This window comes from Spinacia oleracea, chromosome 1, assembly GCF_020520425.1.
Source record: "Spinacia oleracea cultivar Varoflay chromosome 1, BTI_SOV_V1, whole genome shotgun sequence".
Classification (NCBI taxonomy): Eukaryota; Viridiplantae; Streptophyta; class Magnoliopsida; order Caryophyllales; family Amaranthaceae; genus Spinacia; species Spinacia oleracea.
The window spans coordinates 122,044,135-122,068,488 of record NC_079487.1 but is presented as its reverse complement, the minus strand read 5'-3'; the positions used below and the strand labels follow the sequence as shown (position 1 = coordinate 122,068,488).

Sequence of the window (24,354 nt, the reverse complement as noted above, 5' to 3'; positions counted from 1 at the left end):
TGCTTCCTGTTATCATCCTACCTTCAGAAATCAGACTTTGTTTTCGTGTTTTAACAGAGTATTGCATCTTTATTTTCTATAGAGAACTTATTCAAATCATTTGCTTTTGCGTATGGTCTTGTAGATTTAACATTTTATGCTGCTGCATGTTGATTTGGGTGAGTTTGTGTTGCAATCCTTGTGATTTGTGATTTACATCCAACATTCATCTATCACCTTTCAGAAAATACTGCTATTTCTTTAGTCACGTTGTTTGTTTGTCTATGTCTATTTTGCATAATCTAGGTTCACATTTTGTAAATGCTGTGATTTCTTTGCTCACATTATCACATTTGTGATTTAATAATTCAGCATAAGATGCTGTCGTATGATGTGATCGTAGTTCTCTTGCTTCTGTTTCTTGAACTAGCTGTTATATAGGGGTATTCAGTTTGTAATTGCAAAATCATTTCAACTAGGAATGCAGATTAGGTTATGTGCCTGATGTCTGGTTTGCATATTTGAGATTCACATTATGGAGTTTTTGAAGATTTATGCAAGAACTGAACAGCTTATGATCTGTTATTATGGTGATATCCTCATCTCACTAGGATATAATTTGTTATGGTGATATCTCTGTGTAGGTTGTGTAAAGGATTAATATTGACATCTTTATTTGCCAAAAAATAAAAAAAATAAAAAAATATTGACATCTTTCAGTGATATTTGTTGCTACAACGGCACTAATAGTTTTATTCACGCAGATCCCTTTTCTGCAGGCTGTGCATTCTGGCACAAGTTCTTCTCTTTTGCTTCTTCCCTTGGCTTGTGCAGTGTAACTCGCTAATCCAAGATGCTGCTTTATGAGCATTTGAATAGCATTTTTACTTTTTTTTTTTCTTGGGTTTTGTTCTTTCTGCCTTTTGCAAAACGATATTTGGTCTGCCTTGATTGGTTCTTTGAGCTTGCTATTTTTCTGGATGACTTTTCTGGTTCGATGGTAATGATAATTTTTTTTGTCGTTTGATGGTAATGATCATCTAGAATTTGTCAAACTCAGATGGCAGGGGAAGTTTAAGTTACTGCAAAATTGACTTCATAAAAGTGATGCTCATATGAATCCATGATCTGAGCAGCTAAAATGGCGGAATCAACATAATTACTAATCAAAGAAAAAGGGTTGGAGAAGAATCAACATAATTATTAATCAAAGAAAAAAGGGTTGCAGAAGTTATTTTCCTCAAGACTACACCCTAAAGGCCTTTGTTTTTTTTTTTTTTGTTTTTTTTTTTTTTTTTTTTTCATTTTCTTCTAGGCGCCGGCAATGATCTTTATGCAGGAAACCATCATGTAATTTCATTTACTTTATGATAAAACAGAGGAAATCCAAAAATACCGGTTCTTAAGTGGACTTGGTCCACACTAAATTTATTATATGCCTTAAAGTAAAGTTAATAACTTATTCTTAATTTATTTTGGCATTTTATTAAGATTATTATGGGAAAAAATATCAAATTAGTGTTGTCGATATACGTTATGCTTGAATAATGTGATTTTAAGTCATAATTCGCTTTTAAAAACATAGGGATACTATGCTTCAAAAAATGCTTACTATGTCTGAGAATTTTGGTGTTTAATTTATTATAGTTACTATATGAATAATAAAGGTCACTATAAGTGTAAAAAATGTGCTACAGAAGGGTCCACACTAAGATTATTGTGGACCAGGTTCACGCAAGAATAATCCAATCTAAAAATACTGTCAACTTCAATTTCTTTTTACTTCAACATTACATCAATTTTGCAAAATCACAGGTAGAATCTGATAATTTCGTGCCGATTACATAAAATCTGTTTGTAGAACTTTTGGCTGATTGAGTAAGGCTCAATATTGAGAACCCAATTAAAAGTATTTTGCATATTGAGATATTCGCTTCAAGGAATAGAGGATATAAAAATGAAGCCATGTAAAAATATACAAGATTGAGTTGTAGCTGTTGACTCCCGTCTCCCTAGCTTAAACAGGGCAACCAAAATAATGAGACGATTGAATCTCCACAAAACTTCATGACTTCATTTACTATCTAACAGCGTTTAACAACAATAATAACCTAATCATCATTCTTAATCACTACAAAGATCATTTCCTTGTCTCTCTTGTTATGCTCTGCGGCATAATCTCCTCAAACGAACCTTTTCCTGTTTTAGAGCCAACAGTAAGAAACATGCCCAAAATTTATACACGCGTGTAAAAGAAGATTCATAAATTTACGAGTCTGGAATTAACAACAGATAATATTACTTGCCTCACTCTTATCATGGTCATACTGAATAAGGAAGATGCACCTGCAACCCCTTATATCGTGCATTTTTCGTTCAACATCCAAAATAAGTGCATCATAATATATAGCTTGATCTTTTCGTTCCTGCATCAAAACGTATAACCTATGAAACATGTGCCCATAAATAGTAAACAACATCTGAATATAATTAAACTTACTTGAAGGCAAAGCATCATTTCCCCAGCGTTGACTTTGAGACATTCCCAGTTCTCTAAGGGGATTGAACGCTCTCGCACATCATTTTTCACATTCACCCATTCATCTTCTTCAGCCCCAAACCCCACAAATCTTACGCGAACTTCCTGAATTATAAGATAATAGGTAAATACTTGGATTCTGCCTCAAATGCTAAGGAAAAATAATGCAATTAAAATATCCTTGCTAACAGTAACCGTCCTGTAAGAGCATCTAATATTTACTTCTACTATGTGAAGTAGCAAAACGAAGGAGAAATTCATACATGAGTATTTTATCCCAGAAAAAAGAATCAAACGGCAATAACACTGGATTTTGAGGGGTAACACTCAGATATTTAAAATAGGCAGGTCTAAAGACCACAGAACATAATCAAACAGTTGGACTTTGTTTTGGACATAATGTGAAGACACTGGAAAAAAAGAGGAAGAAAAGGATAGGATTTTATTTCTAGACCAAAAATCTGATTGATAAAATGGAAATTCAATCTCACATCAGGAATACAGGGTCCTATGGTTTAGACCCAAAGACATCTTCCGACTAAGTGATAGGCTAATGGTTGCAAAACCTATACGGCCTCCTCAACATTTCATTAATCTTTCTATTTCAGAGAAAGTATTACAAAAGACTTTTAGATCCATTATGTTTACTTCTCTTGTTATAACCTTGACAGAAGAGTCATCTTTTCATCTCCAAAATCGCTTCATTATAGTTGATTGGCAATTCTCAAGCTGAACGCCTGATTGCCTGAACCTTGTGATAATTATTTGAGAGAAGTAAAAGTGACGATGAGCACCATCCAGTTACATAGTATGTTAGAAGAATTCCCCATGGTGGCTCTAACCCCTACTTCTGGGTCACCATTGTGTAATCAAATATAACATGTATAGCACACAAACTCTGGTCGTTTCTTCACCAATCTCCCTTATTCTTTGTTTTATTTTTTGGTTGGGGGATGTCTTTGTTCCATCTATTAAGTGAAAGAGCATATCATGGCTAAAGCAATGGATTTCAATCTTTCAGAAATGACGGAACTTACAGTTTCACCAGAGCTGACAAATCTGTGGGAGAGGAATCTCTCAACATCATACCTGCACAACAAAAGCATAAGTGAAAATGGGAAGGTTGCAACAAGAGCACATAACTAGGGAGTAGATGCATACAATAGGAAAGTTTGGTTCAACCCCCGCCTTTTTTCTTTACTTTGGGGGTTTGGTCAAAGAATCCACTCGAGAACTATTTTGCCGCCAAAAAAAAGAGAGAGAATGGAACTTGAAACAAGCAAAAGAGTTCCACCAACCCAATGTTTTTGTGCTAAGCATCAACATGTATGCGGGGTAGGTGTACTTTAGGGAGGTAGAATTATCATTAGGTTGAGTAGCTTGAAGGAGAAGATAGTTAGCTAGGGTAGAAGCTCTATAAATGCAGAGCATATTGTGGAAAGTGGTTAGTAATCTGTAGCCTGGGAAAGTGCCAATCCTCTTGAAAGATTGGCAAGGCCGTAACGAGTGATTAGTCATCTTGAATATCATTAATTCAGTCATATCTCTGCTTGTTCTTTCTTAATCCTTCTTCTTCTTCCCTTAATCTGTCTGTTTTGGTAACTAATCTAATTGGTTTCAAAGCATCCTGACAACGTGCAAGCAGACACCATAAAGTGTCAAAAGTCATAGCACACCACCCTTAGGGAATAACATTTTAAACACAATTAATGACAAAAAGTTTCTACATCCAAGCATGAATAATTATCTTCTTTACCACCATAAATTCCACTCTATGCACTTGCATTACAAGTTCCCAGAGGAAAATTAACCCATGGAGTCAGAATATAATGGAAAATTTGGACTGCGTAAAACATAATGAATGTATAAAGAAATCAGTACTGTTTCTGCTTTCAAGGTTAGTAAATGATTACACCATAAGCCCGAATCAAGTTTGTTGATGCTTTTCACGTTTATTTTCGCATGACATATATCCATAAAAGTCAACTACTGGATATAAATTGAATAATGAAGAATTGAATGGACTCAGAAGAGAGAAAACTGAATAACTTAGTGTAAATTACAGACTACACCATGTTCATCCTTTAACATATGCACTTACCATGCTCCATCCCTTGACCTTGCCTCAAACTCTAGCTCTGATAAATCTGGTAACTTCTCCGCTGCTGCGCACAAAAACAACAAGAGATTTCAGTTGAGGAAGTTGCATCAAAAGAGTAACTTGGACCTTCTATAAAAGAGGTGACTGTTCTAATCTAAAGTGATGTGCTTCTCAGAAGTGACGATGAATCAAAAGAGCAAGAAACCTAAAAGGTTTAAGCACTCGTAGTCGACTACATATTTGAAAATGAGGCAACCAATCATAGGACTGTGCAGTCAAAACAACAACGTACTACGTAGCACTTATGGTCATGTCTGGATCTGAAAGCAACAAGTTCCTAAATAACTGCAAGTTGTAGAAGATACCTCTTCTTGACAATCAAAGAAAACCAAACAAATTCAAATTGGAGGCCATCAGTTACTTCCATTGATACAAAAACAACAAGGCGGTATAGGATATTAATTGACTTGCCAACAGGAAAAAATAACTTCTATTAGCCATATAGCCAAACAATGGGCACATCAGTAACAAGTTGGAGCTTTCTTCTTTCTCGGTCAAGTTGATATTTAAAAAAAAAAGCCTCACTGACAAACAGAAATACAGAATTACAGATATACATGCTAGATCGACTAGCAGCAAGCTCCAATCTGTCCGAAAATTCATCAGACTCCATATTGAAAAATATATACCTTTAGGCAGCTGGTTGGTTTCATTAGCCTTCTTTAGGTCAGAAGCATCAGGACGAGCAGCCACATTCTTAGAGATATCAGGTGAAGGAGTAACTGTTTTTTGATTGATAGACGGAGGAGTTGCTTTAACTGGACTCTTTTTCTGCCTGTTGTCGAACCAATTTTGCACCTAAAAGATAAATGAAGCAGTGAGACAAAGACATAAAACAAAAGTGCCAAGGAATATATGAGAAGGAAAGGTATAAATGTATGGGAATGGACGTACCTCATCCCACTTTACAACGGGTTTCCCAGCCCGCCCAGCAGAGCGACTGCATATATACAAGTTCTGTTTGAGATGTCTAAGTCAAAGTATGCAAATCCTCAAAGCTACCTACAATGTATGCCAAAAAAGTAGACATTGCACAGCTGCAAAAATTTACCTAATACCCTTTGCAACTTTCACGCAAAAGTGCCGGTTAATTGACAATCCTCCATATTCTGTAAAGAAGCATTCCAGCTTTTCAATCTGTCAGCAAGGAGCAAGAGATTTAAACTACTTTCACAGCTCCCTCTAAAATACTACAGCAGAGAACATTTGATTTTCTTGTTCATACAAGAGTTCGAAGAGATGTGCATTGTTGTTAAAGCTTAAAAGTTTATCGATGGGAGGGCGGATTAGATAAAGTTCAGGGAGGAAAAAAAACTGTACATGCAGAACTTACTATAACCCCCTGCCAATATTCCCAAGATGTGGAAATCTGTGGTACAAATATGTGCTAAATGCTAATAAATCCTTCTTAAAGTTTTTTTCCCATCCACAAAAAGTAAAATGTGATTGTAATAAGTGAAAAGATAAAGATGCGTTCTCATTTCTGTAGTTGAAGGTCCACATAATTTGATATTGTCAAACGCGGAAAAAATGGGAAGAACCAAACATGAACTCAGAAAATGTTGGATGATTCAATAACGATCACTCAGAGTACGTGCTATCACATTCATGCATAGATTCTTGATGTATTTTATTTTGTATAAAATCGAAACTTCTAATTCAACCATTGCAAAAGAAAAGTTCATGTAATAAATTCAGTACACTTTCATCATTCAAGTAATTCACAATAGAGGCTTGACTAAGGTAGAAGCATAGACAAATCTTCGCTTTTCCATGAATTTCCAAAGCGTGAACTCCGTAATTGAGTAAGGATGGTAGGTGAATCAATCTAGTCCAAAGAGTTCAACTCCGTTAGATATTCTAGAAACATTACCAAACTAAAACAATCCACTTACACAACACAACTCCATAATAAGCAAAGTGTTAGGATTCACTTCCCAGACATGGAATTCCATTAATTGACATAACAAATGTACACAATATCAAAAAGAGAAAGTAAGAGAAATGCATATAAAAAACATGGAAAACAAAAAACTACACTCCAAAACATTTCGTCCTCTCCCTCTTCTGAACAACCATCTGAAAGAGCCAGCATGTCTTACAAATGTAGGGTTACACACTTTTCCCGTGACATTAATTCTCCCAATTTAGTACAATAAGTACAATAATAGAGCCACGATTCAAAATCTACGACTGATACAAATTCAAACTTTCTATGACATTAATATGAAATTTATGCACTAAATAAATTCAGCTAAACCAAGGATCAAATTCTATGTCAAATAAAATTCTCTATCTAATACAAAGTTGCATGAATATTCTAATAAACCCGGAATTAATTTCACAGAAATATGTACCAAATTGAAGAAACCTCCAAATACAATACAATTGGTGACACATTATACCACACAATTAAGCAATGCATACATAGCCAATTTAGATAATAAATTCTGAAATGCGAAATTTGGAGAATTCAAAAAATTCATAGAAATGCGAAATTCGCACATTAATCAAAACCCAGAAAAAGATTCACAAAAATAAGAATACCCGGATAACAAAGATCTTACTTCGGTATCTGTGAAGCCAGAAAACACCTTTCTTTCTCTGTCTCTGGGTCGAAGACGATCCATGGAAGAAAAAGCTCAACAAAAACCCTACCTTTTTTGGGGTAATTTAGAATTGCAAGAATTGTATGAAGTAACTGCGAACTGTGGTACAGAGACAGGCAGAAAGAATTAAAGAACAATCCTCCTCCCTAATTTTTGAGGAGGGGTGTTTGTGAGAAATTCTTATGACCTTTTTTTAGTATGAATGTTTGAGGGCGGGTTTCATTTATTTGACCAAAATGAAGCCAAAAAGCAGGGAGTTTCAGTTACGGAGTACCGTCCCGGAATACTCGATCCGGTTTGACCGGCACAGAGTTTAAGGGACTTGAATTGACTTATTTAATTTAATAGGTAGTAGTTGATAGTGGGGTATTATTTTAATATAGTTAGTGGGAGGTGGGTTAAGAGGTGGGGTTGGGGGAGAGTAGGGGTTGAATTTTTAATTATTTTTTGTATGGAGTAGGGGTAGGTGGGTTAATAGGGGTAGAGTGAGAAATAATATAAAATTGTTAGAATATTTCCATTTTTAGAAACAGGTCAAGTATTAAGGGACGACCCGATAAGGAAAACAGGTCAAGTATTCCGGGACGGAGGGAGTATCATGTTTATTTGATGGGAATGGAAAATTGTGGCTCCGTACAGTTTTGTTATCACAAGAACAACTCCAATGGTTATAAAATGGAACTGCTCACAAAAAAAGATAAACATGTGAGCAGGTAACCCAATATTGGTACAATAATGACATACGTAGCTGTTAAAACTTTGTACCTATTTTGGGCTACGTAGCTCAAATAAATAGATTATTTAAATTACATATTATAGGGAGTTACAAAGTATTGTAGCCCACCAATGTGATAATTTAATCAATTGCAGTTAAAATTTGATGTGGCAAACTTAGCCACAACATCGTGTAACTCACTATTGGAGTTGCTCTAAGTATTCCGTTTAAGTTCTATTTTATATAGCAATATCATTTACTATTTGTTAGATCACGTGTATTACACCAAATGTAAAGAATAAAAAGGGATGCAGAGAGTAGTATAAGTTTTGATCTGGACAGATCGGTTGTCATTTTGACATATAGGTGATGTTCAGAACATAGTATGAACATATTAGTTTTGATTTGGACATGGTCTTGACATATATAATAGTAATAATAACAATAATAATAATTATTATTATCATTTTTTCTGATCTGATCATAACTTACTTTTCTAATCTGATCCGAAATACTCCGTAAGAAATAAGGTCTTGAAACTAGATGAATTTAACAGGGGTGTATGCTAAAGCTTGAATAAAAACCATGGGGAATATCAAATTGATTATTGAATAACTTTGTAAATGTTTGGTAAGATAGCAGTAGAGATAACGATTGAGTAGTTTTTCTCAAACGTAAAAAATAATACTTCGTAGTGTTTAAAGGTAGCGGGTAGCGCTTGATAAATTGTGGTTTTAAAACAATATATACTTAGTTTTTTATTCATTTTACAATCTCTACCGTTAATTTTACTGAATACTCATACAGTTCTACGAGTTACCCGCTACTATTCACCCCTACCCACTATTCTCACATTTTTTTTGATAATTTAATCATTTATGATATATATCGAATAAATAGTCATGTAAGTTGTTATAGTTTTGTCGTATAAATATTACTCCCTCCGTTCCTAAATAAGTGTCCACTTTGGACATTTACGCGGGATTTAATAAAACTGAATTGTGTGTAAGAGGTAATGATTGAGAATGTTATTTTTTGGGAATGGAAAAATTAGATAATTGTTTATTGATAAAGTATAAATAAAAGTGGATGTGGTGATTGAAAAGTGGGAAAAGTGTAGAATGTGTAAGAAAAAGTAATAATGATTTATAGAAAAATGGAAAAAGTGTGTGGAAAAGTGGGAAAAGTGTATAGAAAAGTGGGAAAGTTGTATGTCCAAAAATGAAAAATGGACACTTATAAGAGAACGTTATTTATAGGAACTGGACACTTATTTAGGAACGGAGGGAGTATTAGCAACTTATTTTGAAATTAGTTTGACGTATAAACAATTCAAGAAAAATCGGATACTCAAGTGTTTGTATTCTGATGCAAAAGGAATTAAAAGTTTTCTAGTTCGTTTGAGTTGCTTTCATGGATAATTGGTCACATCAAATCTAGCAGACAAGGGTGCATCCTACTATCAATTGATCATGAAACACTTGAATATTAAACAAGTACAAAATCCCATCAACAACAAAACTCACTAAAAATACGACAATCTTTTAAGGCCTTGTGACTAATAAGTAATAACTCTATGCATAAACATACCGATAATAACTCTATACACGCTGAAACCGATTCTAAAATTGGGAACTGAGTTGAGTTCTACCACTCATGTAGTTTAACTCTGCTATTCCTTTTCTAGTACAGCCATTACAAACAATGCAAGAAGTTGCTCATATTAGTTCCCCAAAACATCTTGTTTTAGAAGCCAAACAATCAAATGACCCTTGATCATCATCAACCGGTGCACAGAAAAGCGACAATCACGCCGGAAAGCAACAAGTAGCTAATAGGAATCAATAAAGAAAAGATCAATCCACAAGCTGTTCATGCATCATCCATATCGGAGTCCAGCTTTGGCCCGGCCCGGCCCTAACTCGGCCCGTCAAAAACAGGTCTACACTTCACCTTCCATCTGTTGAGGTAAATGATTCAGCAAAACCAGAGGGCCTAGTAGGTATGCTAGTCTGGGTATTATCCCTACTTGCAAGGAACGATGATGATGAAGAATCGTCGATGTTGGACTCTCCATAAGCCTGCCACTTCTTGAGAGCTTGTGGTAAGGTCATGTCAAGATCAATTCCATAAATGTCCTCTGAGTTATCTTCCGAAGGCTTCCATACTTGGGTGAGGGTAGATAGGACATTCACTACATGACCCATTTCAGGCCTTTGGTATGGCTCCCTACCACAACAGTGCCCAGCAAGCTCGGCCACTTTGTGGATACTAGCTAGGGTCTCCTCGTCGAGCTCAATTGTAGGGTCGATGGCTTTTTCGATAGAGTCCTTGTTAATATACATCCTCCTGAACCATGTCACCAGGTGAATACTGTCCTCTGGTTGGGTCTCGTCCAGCGCCCTCCGTCCCGTTATTATTTCCATTAATATAACACCGAAGCTGAATACATCAACCTTTGTAGTTATGCGGCCCATCACTGTGAAAACAAAGCACAAACCCGAGAAATTAGGAATTTTAATACATAACATCACGGACTCATATCGTCAAGAACAAGCATTAGCAGCAAACAAGTTAGAAATATTTATCAGGGCATAATCTCACCTTTTTGTTCTTGCCAAGAGAGAGAGAGAAAGAGAAAAAGAGAGAGAGAGAGAGAGAGAGAGAGAGAGAGAGAGAGAGAGAGAGAGAGAGAAATTCCCATTTCCCCTTCGCTTAAGCAAGAGAAGATTACAGAAAAGATGTGTGATTAAAGATAGTATTTGGCTCCAATTTCTTATTAATTCAAAGACAAAAATCTGCACCATCTTGTATGACAGGTACTAATTCCACATAAACTAAAGGGTAGTAGAAACTAGGAGGAGGAAAAAAAAAAGACAGAAGGTAGAAACTATTGGTGTCCTTCAAAACCCGAACAAATGGGGAAATTGGAAATCGGAAATTGGTGGGTGATAAACTGATAAGTGGTTCACATAATAGATCTTTATCGACAAAGGAAGCCAGCCTCTCACTTGAGAAGGGTAACAATATTTAAAGTTATCCTCGCTCTAAGATAAATCACTGAAAAATGTCAACCCAGTGAATGCTTGGTTTTTATCTGAGAAGTTAAAGCAAGCTTATATGAAGTCCAAACACACGCATTACCGATATACCCACATACCCATACAAAGACAGTTCATCATTTGACCGAGCATATAAGCATAGCAGTAAGCAAAACATTATGGAACAGATTGCAACATAGTTAAACAAATTATTCCCACTGTCACTAAAGAATACACCACATACGAAACAAGGTTATTTTAAAGAATGTTAGGATAAAAAAACAATTGTAGTAGAACTTCACTAATTTGAAACTTTACATCTCCGCCATTCCCCTATTGTCTTGTGTTGATTCTTAGTTAAGGATATCATTAAGGTTAGTATGTGAAACTTCAAAACTTAAGGCCCTGTTCCTTGTCCTTCCTTGTTTTTCATTCAATTTCTGTTTTTCAGAAAACTAAAATAAAAAATATGGAAACCACGAAAGGTAATTTCCTATTTATTGTCAGTTTTCAAACTTTACATGCTTATTAGTGTATGACTAATTTTAAGTTCATGATTAACTTTAAGTCACACGTGACACGTCTTTCCAATTTATGAACCAAAAACTGAAAAATTACCGAGCGCGGCCTACTAAACCTAGAAAGTGTCCTCTCATTTTGCAATGACCTAAATAACAATGTGTTTAATTTAGGGACACGAGAAGTAAAACATATTAAGAAATATACCTAAATACAAAAGGAAATAACAATTTTACCTGCATATTCAGGTGCCAAATAACCAAAAGTTCCTGCAAGCCTGGTTTCTATTGAGGTTTTTCCACCATCAGGTGCAAGACGAACAAGTCCAAAATCTGCAACTTTTGCATGCATATCATCTCCCAAAAGAATATTCGACGGTTTAAGATCTCTATGAATGAAACTTTGATGTGCCAAACTGTGTAAATATTCAACGCCTCTGGCCACATCTAATGCAATAGTTAACCTTTGATTCCATTTAAGGGGTTTCAATTCCTCCTCCTTCCAATGAAACAGATACCTACTTAAATCCCCTTGTGGCAAGTACTCATACACAAGAAGTTTCTCGTTTCCATCCAGACAGAATCCCAGAAGTGCAACCAAATGTCTATGGCGAACTTTTGTAAGAACAGCAATCTCAGACTTAAATTCTGCCAAACCTTTATCTCCTAGAACTCCAGAATTCATCCGTTTGACTGCAATCTTGGTCCCATCAGGCAACTCCCCTTTATAAACTGTACCAAAACCCCCCTTTCCCAAAACATTGTCATCACTGAAGTTGTTAGTCACATTCCTCAACACTTGAATAGAGATAACCATGTTGTTAGTCTCAATTACATGGATATCACTAGGGCCACTACTACCCTGACTTTGGTCTTCACTCATCGCCTTACCATTCACTCCAGCACCAGTGACTGTTATTTTAACAGCATCATCAGACCCTGAATGATTTGGATGGATCACCACCGTATTCGACTGCTGGACCCTCCCGTAAAGCTTTTTCCTTCTCAAGAAACAAAATAACAGCAAACCAGCGAAAGAGACAAAAACCACACCGCCTATAACTGATCCAACCACCACTCCAACTTTGGAACTTTTTCCAGACGTTCCTCTAGGTGCACCAGAAGAGCCACCTGACCCACTTGGAGTTGGTGTGCTAGGATGATCTTTGAACATATCAGCATTGCCAACATGATTAACAGAAGTGTGTGCAAAAGCTGGGATTTTACCATATAGATTATTAAAAGACACATCAAGTGTCCTGAGGTTAGGCATTTTTGTAAATGCATCAGGTATGGTACCTGTGATACTATTATGTGAGAATATCAATGTCTGAACAGATGTAAGAGCAGCAAATTTAGGTGAAAGAGTTCCAGAAAGACCCCTACTCTGCAAATTTATAATCGTAATGTTATCTTGAGAACAAGTTATCCCCAACCAATTTGCACATGGATTATTGCCTTTCCACTCCCGGGCAATTTGAAGAGGGTACCCGAATGTTTCCATAACTGATACCAATGCATTAACACGGCTATCACAGTCTACACCAGGATCAGGTAAACAAAAGCTGTTTTGTCCAGGCAACATGTCTGCATCTACTGCATCGGGAAACTTAGGAGTAGGTCCTTGAAGAACATTATTTGTCAAATTAACCGTCTTAAGGGAAGACAGCTTTGTCAAAGAAACAGGAACCGGACCAGTGAGGCTATTATCTCTCAAATTAAGTTCCTCTAAACTGGGCAATTTAGACAAATCTGGTATGGGGCCAGTAAAGGCATTCATATTCAACCATACTTGTACCAACTGGGTCATATTCTGTAATACATCAATTGTCCCATTAAGACTTCGACCACCACGGGAATCCATTTGCCCATTTAACCAAAGGGACTGAAGCGCAAGACCCGAAAAGTTTGAGGGTAAACCACCAGTCAAATTATTGCTAGACAAACGCAAATGGGTCAAACCTGGGAAATTATCTGAGCTGAAAATACCAGGTATCTCACCACCAACATTGGCTGAATTAGCAGAGAAATTTTTCAAAGAAGATGAATCCTTGAGCCCCTCCGGTATAGACCAAGTACTAAACGGGTTATTATCCAAATAGACTTCCTGGAGAGAAATCAACCCATCAAAGAAATCCGCAGGGATAGAACTAAACTGGTTGGTATGGAGATTCAACGTTTGGAGCGAGCTCAGCCCCTTAAGACTCGGTAGTGGGCCTGATAATGCATTGCTCATCAGCTCAAGAACTTCAAGGTTTGTGAGGTTGCCTACAAACGGGGATAAAGTGCCAGAAACTCCTTGGCTTCTCAATTGTATCCGTGTGACCTGATTATTCGAGTCACATCCCACACCCTGCCATTTGCATGGGTCTGAGTTAGACCAATCAGTTTTCGAAGTGAGCTTTAAACCCAGTTTCAGTTGCTGCATTGTAGCAGCATCTGAAGAGGCAGACTGCGGAGTGGTGGGCACTGCAAGCAGAGACAGTACAAGAACAATCATCTGCAGAGAACCCATCCCCAGGGTCGAAACCCTTGGATGATCAATTGACATCTTCCCAACAATCACCCAACCTAAAAAAAATCATCAAATTAAAATCATATCCATCAGCCACCTCAGAGAAACCAAAACTCAAAATTTCATTTCAGAAACTTCAATCCCAAACTCGAAAATCTTCTGATTTCACAAAATCAACTAGAAACCGAAAACAGATGTGCGTCTGTAATTAAGAACTACATCCTGCATCTAAATACAATTCACAACACCTAATTCAGATAAAACCCTAAATCACGCAAAACATTGGTAAAATTAGTACAATGAAAAATCAAATCTACAGCTAAGCGAATCAGTCCAAATTAACAAGTGAAAACAATCATAAAACCCAGAAATCACAACCCCACAGAAATAACAACAACAAAAAAAATCCACAAACCCAACATGCAAAAACACTAAATAAACAAAAACAATCAACTCAAATTCACAAACAAATTAATCCCAATTTCATAAATTCCAAAAATAGAATTAAAACCCAGAAAGCCTAACCTGAAGATGAGCAGAACAAGTGTACAGCAGTGCAGAGAGAAAGAGTTCAAAGGTTGAAGGTGAGAGAATGAGAGACGTTACAGAGAGAGTTCAGCATCTAGCGGCGTGTTTGGCTAAAGGGTCTTTTTGTTGGGTGGGTGGGAATAAATGCGAAAGAGAAAGAGAAAGAGAAAGAGAAAGCTCGGTAAGAGTAAAATTTGTGAAGCTAAAAAGAAGAAGATTTGTTGGGAGATTCTTAGAATTATGAAATCAAAATCAATCTCCGTTGATTATGGTTTGATGGTGATAATGGAGGACAGGAGGAGAGAGATAATGGCGGGGTAACTGGTAATGTGTAGTATTTTCATGGAGTAGTAACATAAACCTATGTAATAAAGTCAACAAATTAGCTAAATATTCTATGCGTTACATTTACAATTTTTTTATTTATTTTTTTTTTAGGAAAAATGATACTGTTCCATGTGAGCAGCGCCGTTCTAAGGTAGAGTGAATACTGATCGACGCGTGAATATAGCGTGATATTTTCTTACTCCCTCCGCCTCTTTTTGTTCTTTACGTTTTGTATTTTTCACGCGTTTTAACGATTAATTAATTTGCATCGAGATTCCTCAATTTTTTTATTTAAACAAGGTAAATTACGTTTATTTATAATGTTTTCACTTTTATCAAAATTCTGATATTGGAAAATGAGAAAAATTTAATGTACCAATGGAAAAGTGTGAGAGATTAAATGACCCAATGAATTTAATTGGTTAAAATAATAATTGGGCACAAAGTTTGAAAGAATACTAAGTCATTTATGTGATAATATAAAAGGAAATGTAAAAAACATTTTGAAATACCTAAAAAGGAAAACGTTAAAAACAAAAAGAGACGGAGGGAGTACATTCTTATTACGAATTTTTTTGTTATTTACTGCAATATTTAAAAAATACTTTTATTATAGAATACTTTAGTATCAAATTTTATTATAGTATAATACTTTTGTATCAAATTTTATTATAGAATTGTGTAGATACCGTACTTTTAAAATTTTGTAAAAGATCAAACGAATTGAATAATATTCTTGGAGTATTTGTAAAGTATCAAACGAGTTATGTTGAAATACCCTTGTTTATGAAATCCATACGGAAAAACGAGAAGAATGTACTTTAAATCATTTAAAACTATTGAAAAATGAAAAAGATATTTTAATTTTAAAGAGAAAACCATAAAATGGTACTGATTTCAAAATAAAAACATGATCTAAGGTAGTAATTATAATAAACTTTTCATGAAGTTGTTAATATAAAAGTGATTATTTTTAAAGTAAAACCAAAATTTCCTTCTATATGGAATATTTTGTATCCTTTTATGAATTATTTTATTCTACGATCTTTTAGATGCAGTTTTCATATACGATTTTATTTTTTCTAAAATATATTTTTGCCAAATATGAAACAAGTCTAAAAATTAAAGTGTTGCATCTAAAAGACGGACAAATTACGTAGTTTCAATTAAGGAAATATACATTTGATGATTATTATGTTTATATATCTGATTTTAATTTAATAAATCAAACTTATCTTTTTGACACCTTGGCTTGTTTGTTACATCAACCATGACCAAACAACTTAATGAATGAGGTCAAATAAAAAATAATATTAATCACTTGATTGGTTGGTTTATTTAAGGAAGTAAATTATGGGGAGTTTGGTGATGGTGATGTTATTTTAAGCAAATAGAAAACGTCTTGTTTTGGAAGATTTTGGACTTGTATAGTTGCATGTTCAAATCATCTCTTTCAATAATTATTTGAGGAAACATATTAAATTATTAATCTACGAAGTAGTTTTATTCTTTGTAGTTGTGTGTTGCTTTGTGTCATTGTTCCCTCCATGACTTATAGATCTATATTAAATATTTATATATGTGTAATTATAAATTTTAATAAAATTGAACAATGAGTACAATAAAATTTGCCAACTCGATACATCATTAAGCTAGTTGGCATCTTATTATTGTATGATTGAAAATAACGTAGCATTACTCCGCATTATTATAACTAGCTCTTGAGCCCGTTTAAAAAACGGATAATTATATAGTCTGTAGTAGTTGTTAAACGGTCTTTTAAAGTAGATGGTTGAATAAAAATATATGAATTAAATGGTAAGTGAATGTAGAATGAGGAAGATAAAATTGGAAAGACGTTAGAGCTGTACATTATAGCAAATATCAAATGAAATTGAAAAAATAAATAAAAAATTGATGAATGAAACATACGAAATATCATCTAAGGTTTTTCATTTTACATACTAGGTATAGATATGATTTCAACCTTTTAAATACTGGATACAGATATGGTTTCGCTTTTTAAATACTAAGTATAGACTAGGTATATATTACTACTACTTCCTCCGTCCCTTTTCGTTTGCCCCAATTTTCATTGTGGTGTGTCTCTCTGAGATTGTCTCATACTTGAAATGATAAGTTTTGCCACTTGTTTTCTCTCCATCCATCTCTTCATAGGCCCACTTTATCAAGCTATGTACACGTTTTATACTCAATTCTAAATAAAGTGAATTTTAGCTATCGAGCAATAAAAGAGGGTCAGAAAGAGTATAAGAGGGGAAATATACTATATACAATGGAGTACCATAGTTTTTATAATTTTTTCCCCCCTTCCGCAGTTACCGAGTGTTTTATTCACCTCATTTTCCCTTATTTTTTATGAATTTATCTTATTTCAATTTTATTGAACTTATCGAAACTTATTTTAGTATAAATTGTACTTTATCAACCCTTATTTTTCCTGAAATAACATTGTCTCACATGCCTATATTACTAATTAACTAACTTATGTAGACTTTATACAATTCCAGACCTACACGTAAATCATATGGGGAGCAAGAAACAAGCATGACTTGTGAGACATTTGTGACTGTCATTATCAATTTTGGACATTGATTCCCAATTATTTGATAGATGTTCTAATGGATAGAACTAAACTAGTTGTTATTATGTATTCCGTACTACGTTGAATTTAGCGTGATGAACGTTAGCAATCGCCGAGGTCCCGGACTCACCGGATACTATTAGCTTCGTACTAGATTCTGACAAGTTTGATCACAGATGCAGTCTGACTTTATAAAACCAAAATTACTTCATTGACAAATTTAGAGTTCAATCTGATGGATACAATACTCTGTCAAAAACACAGCTAATGAATATTGATTTGTAGACATACAAAAAACTAGTAAATGTGGAAAATAAGCCGAACAGTGGAATGTAAAATTATACAAAAGGATAACAATTAAGACTAAGAAGCTCAAGTAACTGTAAGATGCAAAACTGCAGGAGATTTCATCTTCTTCAATCTTCAACGGTAACTTCTGTAAATTGGGCTGTACATGCAGCTCTCAGCAAATTTTACCAGATTTTCTGGTTGCGGAAGCCGGCTAGCCAAACCTATACCAGATGGATAGCAACATGAAATCAGTGGACTGCAAGTATTTCTGCATATACTATAAAACAGCAGTAAAAGGATGAACAACTCACCGAGTTCATAAGCTTTTTCTGCTACTTTGGCAGCAATATTAGCAGATATATTTCTGATGTCTTTGTATGGCGGATAGATTAGTCCATTTGCTAAGTGTTCCTCTGTAACTTGTGAAGCCAACGCCTCAGCTGTTAACAAATTGATACGAGTTAAATAGGCTACTAAGTAGTATATTACTTACTTCAACAGAGATTATAAGAAAGGTAAAATTTGGTGTAATTAAAATTTTAACAGATTCAATGACACTTACAGGCGGCCAAAAGCATGTCATCGTGAACACGAATTGCACCACACATAATCAGACCCAAACCAAAACCAGGGAATATGTATGCATTATTTGCCTGCAACATGACATGGACAATCAAAGGTCAATTCTCCATCCAGATTAAGTGTTTCCCCTAGAAAAAAATATGGTAGTGCATGCAGACTTGCACCTGTCCAGGGACAAAAGTATGCCCTTCGTATTCGACTGGATCAAATGGGCTTCCACTAGCAAATGTTGCTCGGCCCTAATCATTTGAAAGTACAAAAGCCAAATATATGTCAGTTTCTTCTTGTAGAAAATAATGAATCAAAGTCTGAAATTTGAAAAGGCGTACTAGAATGGTACTTTACCTGGCTCCAAGTGTAGGCCTCCTCAGCAGTACATTCTGACTGCGAGGTAGGATTTGATAGAGCAAGAATGAGAGGTTTCTGCATAGAAAAACACATGAATGCACCAACATATTAAACCGACAGTTAGATCAATCAAAACATACCTGCACCAAATTACCCAACCGAAACCCAGAACTACATGACCCAACTTTGACCCAGCTGAAAATTTCCCAACCTCCTGACCCGAAAATTAATTTCACCACAGACTGGGAAATTCTGATCCGAAATATTTAAGTGACTCATCACCCGAATATGACTCAAACAAAATAGCCTAAAACCCATAATACTGTGTTTGTCGCCTCTACGTACCGTCAATACAAACTTCAATAAGAAAAACAAGAGGCACAAAATTAATATTATATCTTACCGAATTGATAGATGACATGGCTTCAACAACCTCCTTAGTGAATGTCTTTCCCTTTCCAGAAGTACCTATCAGCACTGTGGGTCTGATTGTCTGAGAAAAAGGGCAAGAAAGTAAGAACACAACTTTGTTCACAAGAAAATCTCTTAATGGATAAAATGCACTTTCAAATAGCTATTCTCATTCACCTGTACTGCTTCTATAAGAGTTGTAACAGGTTCAGATTCATGTGCCCAAGGCAGTTTGAACGACTGAAGCGACTTCTTCCTAGAGCTAACAACGAGTCCCTGTCACGAAAATTGTCGGAAACTATTGTAAGTAGAAGGAAAAAGAAATGACCTTTATTAGGAGTTCAATCAACATCAGGATAAGTGGATAATACCTTGGAGTCTACAAGCCAGATCTTTTTCCTCATTTCTTCAACTGGAGCATTTGTCTGTGCCAAAAACAAATAGTATTAATCATAAATCACCGAAGAAGAATAAAAAATGTGGTAAAAAAGAGAGCATGGTAGTAACGATTTTCCAGAAGAAAATAAAGAACAAAGAGATAGGACCAGTTTGCTACCTTCTTTGACATCTCACGAGCTATAAGCTCCGCGATACCTGTTCCAGCCTTCAGATAACAAAAGTTTCAAGTGTCAGATAACACAGCACATAAAAAGGAAATGGACTATCTTCAGTAAAATTCAGAACGAAATGAACATATATCAAGTTAAACCAAGGGGGCGGGGGTGCAAAAGGCAAGATAGCTGCAACTCTGATGTTCCAATCGTTTTAGCTATTTTGGCAACTATAAAGACTAATAAAATTGGCTCAAAATAAGCTTATTTAAAACGCTTACTTCTCCGGCGCCCAGAAACAGGAATGTATGGTCAGCCAAGTTTCCTCCCAGTAGTTTCAAAGAAGCAATGAGCCCTGCGAGGACAACAGAGGCAGTACCCTGCACTCAAAAGGGCGTTATATATCAGTTGAAATTTCTAAAAGCAATCAGATTATGTTTTCTAGGCACAAGGATGTACATTACCTGTATGTCATCATTGAAGACAAGGTGAGTTTTGCGGTATTTCTCCAGTAGTTCAAATGCATTATGGTTGGCAAAATCTTCAAACTGTATGAATACCATAATAACAAAAGAGATTTAGTTTATCTTCGGAAGAAATGTATATTACTATAACAAGATCAATTTTTGTGACTGACCTGTATGAGGATTTTCTCGCCATAGTTCTGCTTAACTGCGGACATAAATTCATGAACAAACTCAGCATATTCCTCCCCTGTAGCCCGATTTTGCTTCAATCCAATATAAAATTCATCATTCAATAACGCCTCATTGTTTGTGCCAACGTCGAGGGTTATAGGCAAGCACTGCAAAAGAAGAGGATAATAAATTATATGCTTTGAGGTTATAAGTGGCATAGAGAATACTCTGTGCCTGGATCGAAACCAAGTTGACCTTGAATTAAGCAGCATTACTATTGTTTAAGGGAGTCATGTGCATAGGTTTATAAATTACAAGCTTATTATACTTCTTGGGTATTTATTGAATGAAAATAGTTGATAGCATGTCTTTATAATTCCAGATAAGCTTATGGTTAATATAGTTTCGGATTCAGAACCCATAAAGAAAATATAAAACAAGAACTCAATCAGAATCAGGTGCTTACTGCTGAAGGGCGAACTCCACCAAGTGCTGTGTACAACGAAAGCTTTCCAACAGGTATGCCCATTCCCTACACATCCTCAAGTAAGTTTTTCTTATCAACAATGAATTTTTAAACAGAGAAACAAAGGTCAAGTAGATAGACTCATAGAGGTTAAAAAGGAATCCCAGAGACTTAAAAGGGAAGCAGAATAAACATGCTCAAATACCTGGCAACCGAGGTCTCCTAGTCCAAGGATACGCTCACCATCAGTAACCACTATAACTTGAATGTTCCTTTCAGGCCAGTTCTTCAAAATCTCAAGAATTTTTCCCCTGAAACACCAAAACACATCAAAGTCTGACATCCTAAAAGCATAAACACAAGTCGAATTTTCATTTCCTACCCAGCTAAGAAAAATGATGAGAATGCACCAGAAAACTTACTTATCCTTCAAACTGATGAAAAGACCTTGGGGCCGTTTAAAGATACTTCCATACTTTTGACAAGCCTCACCAACAGTTGGAGTGTACACAAGTGGTAGCATTTCTTCAACATGGTCAATGAGAAGCTTATAAAACAGTTTCTCATTCCTCTCCTGTAAAAATAGAGGCATCAGCAGTTTAGAATCTGATGGAAACCATGCGTCACGTGAGTACATGACAGATAAATCCTACTATAATATGAACTAGCAATTTGCAAACTAATGCCTATCAAGTATTTAATAATGAAATTTAATCATACTTTCCATCAAAATCTGTAGCTGCAACTCTGTAAAATGATGTCCTGGTAGCTATTACCATTACAAAGGTACCTCCAGACAGTACTTAAATAACTACCAAATCCAATGGGACTGTTACAGTATTAGGGGTAAGTGTAAAATAATCAGAACGGAATAGACAGAATTGTGCCAAACAGTAACAACTTTTGTAATTACCAAGCACACATATATACCTGAAGATCCATCATAGCCATGTATTTCTGCAAGGGAACTTGATATTGACGCAGAGTCGCCAAAAACTTCTTTTCCTGATGTTCATAAGAATTATTAGTAAGAACTACTCCAAAGAGAAAAGGCTAAACAATTTCAATATCCAATCAGGGTTCAGTTATTCAACCTGGAGCTCTTGGGACAGAACTGCAGGTGGTAATAAACCACGCAAGTAGTGAGCATCTCTCTCTTTCTCTGTAAAAGCAAGCCCTTTGTTGTGATGGGGATCTCTCAGCAAGGTATACCCACTGCAATAAGAGTAATTGATACCGAAAATTCAATACCATTTTTGCAAGTGAAAGCATCCAAAAAGTTCTAAGACATGCTTTGGCAAAACTTCAAGTGCATTATTTACATGGTTATAGTTTGACTACCAAAATTTCTGGATCTAATGCTGATAAAAGTTCAGAGGCCTTTAGATTTAAGAACTTCCTAAGATGAGTGGATACAAGAATCTATAATCCAAGCAATGATTTCTCAGCCCAAATTTCCTTTAGATTATGAACAAATTCTTCATAAATTATGATAAAGCAATAATACCCATCAAATCTTTTGCCAAAGAAATGGATGATTAAATAACCAATATCATATTTATCATCAACCACAGAGTCATTAGAAATCACAAAATTGACGACACCCAAGACTCGTGTTCGAATCCCATCTACATCAAAAAGCACACAACTAAATTACAACAATAAAACAGTAAATCAAGAAAACCCATTACATGAATTCATATCACTTTTTGAAATTAGGCCATCCTATATTCCATAACAAAGAACCCCCACATTATGAAATGCATTGAAACAAACAAGTAAAACATCAAAATCAAGAACACCCATCAAACTTTTTGCTATAACGATATGGATGATGATTAATTAACAACCATAATATATTACCATATTTACTATTAACCAGAAAATCACTACAATACTACAATGACAATACCCAAAACCAGGGATCAAACACTGTCTATATCAAATAAAAAAGGATAAGGTTATAACAATCACCTAGCAACAGAGACGGTCCAAGGGGTGATATGTTGAGCCTCGGTGGCAGAATCCTCACCATACACATCCTGAACTCCTCCAGCAACACCTTTGGATCCTTGAGTCATCTCATCCAATGCATTACCATTACCCATAATTCCTCTAATCAAACCTTTCTGTCTCCCTCCTTTGGCCTTTAAACTCACGAATAATCTCTGCAACAACAAAGAAAATGGCAGAAAAACCTAACAAACAAACCCCAGAATATGCAATCAAAGACAATAGACAATCCAGAAAGCTACAAATTGTTCCTTTTTTCACTGAATTATTACAATGAAAACGTGGGTCATTTTTATAAGCAGATTTTGTAATGGGAAAAACGGATTAATTATTTATTATTTTTCCAAAATTGAAAATTAAAAAGAATGTTTGGTTTGTCAGAGCACCAAGATGTGGAATCAAGAAAAAGCTACTCCGTAAAAAACAAAAGGGAGTATGAATTACCAGGAAATGAAGTCTGTTGAATGACATCATTATTACGAGTAATTACAATTTAAGGTGTTAATTAGACTAATTGGTCGAGTCAACTTTCGTTTGTAGAGAGGTCAGAAGAGAGAGAAAATAAGTCTGTAGAAACACGCGTTGAATATTACTCGTATACAATGGTGTGCTTATTCTAGAAATGGTAGAATATTAGAATGTCAGAAAATTCAAATGTGTTCACAATTGTGTCCAAATATTTGCTTTGTTTACTGTCGTCGTAATGATAGTCGGAGTATGACAAACTATGCTCAATCCGTTTTTTTAGATGAAACAAACAAACAAAAACAGAGAAAATAAACTTAAAAAAACGTCCGATGAAGAAACCGCCAGACGAATACCAAGCTGAGCTTTTCAATGTGCAACTGCAATAACATGTTCGTCTCAGAGCAACTGCAATGGTTGGAAAATTGACCTGCTCACAAAAAAAAAAATGAAGTAGCCCACCATTGGTACAACAATGATATAAGCAGTTGTTAACACGTATAACTATTTTGGGCAAGTAACTCAAAAAATAAATAAATTGTTTAAATTAAATATTACAGAGAGCTACGCCCACCAATGTGAAAATGTGTAGCTTAAATTAATTGTAGCAAAAAATCTGATATGGCAGACTTAGCCACAACACCTTATAGCTCATCATTGGAGTTGCTCTTATAGATCACACATGACTTGAACCTTGAACCTTGAACATTGAACCTTGATGCAAAAGTTGTTGAATTGTCCATTTTATGCCTATATACCCTTGCAATTATAGGAATCTGTAAAAATAACAATGTTAGTAAAATCTCTCGTCATAACCCGGGAAAGACATTTTAGGTCATGCCAAAGTCTCTCCATGAATTGCAGATTCCGCCATTCCGATAAAGTTAATGTTTACTTTTACTTAATATTTTTTTTAGTTTCTACGGAGTAATAAGTTTTTTATTTTTATTTTACAAATGTTAATCAAATGACGAATTAAAATGTAATTAGACTATGTATTTTAACAAATGATTAAATAAAATATTTTAGTTGGATCAATTTTTTTAGTTTTG

The 24,354-nt window shown here is 35.2% G+C and overlaps 3 protein-coding genes across 3 annotated transcripts; all 3 read right to left on the bottom strand.

Annotated features, from left to right (window-relative positions):
• Positions 1-1,728: 1,728 nt before the first annotated feature.
• Positions 1,729-7,492, bottom strand: LOC110787439 (protein SAWADEE HOMEODOMAIN HOMOLOG 2). Its single transcript, XM_021992063.2, has 9 exons — positions 7,247-7,492; positions 5,731-5,816; positions 5,574-5,619; positions 5,309-5,477; positions 4,620-4,683; positions 3,556-3,607; positions 2,480-2,623; positions 2,286-2,405; positions 1,729-2,178 (listed from the first exon to the last, which is right to left on the bottom strand). Exons 1-9 carry the CDS (start codon positions 7,307-7,309, stop codon positions 2,140-2,142), a joined length of 783 nt encoding a protein of 260 aa, XP_021847755.1. The 5' UTR covers positions 7,310-7,492; the 3' UTR covers positions 1,729-2,139.
• A 1,965-nt stretch (positions 7,493-9,457) lies between these two features.
• LOC110787438 (receptor protein kinase TMK1) lies at positions 9,458-15,043 on the bottom strand. The gene is made up of 3 exons (XM_021992062.2): positions 14,603-15,043; positions 11,800-14,133; positions 9,458-10,482 (listed from the first exon to the last, which is right to left on the bottom strand). The coding sequence occupies exons 2-3, from the start codon at positions 14,111-14,113 to the stop codon at positions 9,953-9,955; spliced, it is 2,844 nt and encodes a 947-aa protein (XP_021847754.1). The 5' UTR covers positions 14,114-14,133; positions 14,603-15,043; the 3' UTR covers positions 9,458-9,952.
• Positions 15,044-17,725: 2,682 nt separating this feature from the next.
• LOC110787437 (NADP-dependent malic enzyme) lies at positions 17,726-23,443 on the bottom strand. The gene is made up of 19 exons (XM_021992061.2): positions 23,282-23,443; positions 22,799-22,992; positions 21,919-22,039; positions 21,755-21,829; positions 21,247-21,398; positions 21,030-21,135; positions 20,825-20,890; positions 20,358-20,525; positions 20,185-20,268; positions 20,002-20,100; positions 19,726-19,773; positions 19,541-19,594; positions 19,347-19,445; positions 19,162-19,251; positions 18,756-18,833; positions 18,575-18,649; positions 18,391-18,481; positions 18,140-18,268; positions 17,726-18,049 (listed from the first exon to the last, which is right to left on the bottom strand). Exons 1-19 carry the CDS (start codon positions 23,309-23,311, stop codon positions 17,961-17,963), a joined length of 1,848 nt encoding a protein of 615 aa, XP_021847753.1. The 5' UTR covers positions 23,312-23,443; the 3' UTR covers positions 17,726-17,960.
• Between the last annotated feature and the right edge of the window lie 911 nt (positions 23,444-24,354).

Bases quoted from the DNA above. Each gene is read 5' to 3' on its own strand.
- LOC110787439 (XM_021992063.2), bottom strand. From the start codon at position 7,309: ATGGATCGTCTTCGACCCAGAGACAGAGAAAGAAAGGTGTTTTCTGGC. The intron at 4,684-5,308 runs GTATATATTTTT...TTTTGTGCGCAG, and splicing joins AACCAACCAGCTGCCTAAAG to CAGCGGAGAAGTTACCAGAT. The intron at 2,624-3,555 runs GTAAGTTCCGTC...CTTATAATTCAG, and splicing joins TTGTCAGCTCTGGTGAAACT to GAAGTTCGCGTAAGATTTGT.
- LOC110787438 (XM_021992062.2), bottom strand. From the start codon at position 14,113: ATGTCAATTGATCATCCAAGGGTTTCGACCCTGGGGATGGGTTCTCTG. The intron at 10,483-11,799 runs GTAAAATTGTTA...TTGTTTTCACAG, and splicing joins TTTGGCACCTGAATATGCAG to TGATGGGCCGCATAACTACA.
- LOC110787437 (XM_021992061.2), bottom strand. From the start codon at position 23,311: ATGATGTCATTCAACAGACTTCATTTCCTG. The intron at 21,136-21,246 runs GTAAGTTTTCTG...TTGGTGTTTCAG, and splicing joins TTCATCAGTTTGAAGGATAA to GGGAAAAATTCTTGAGATTT. The intron at 20,269-20,357 runs GTCAGTCACAAA...GTATTCATACAG, and splicing joins GCGAGAAAATCCTCATACAG to TTTGAAGATTTTGCCAACCA.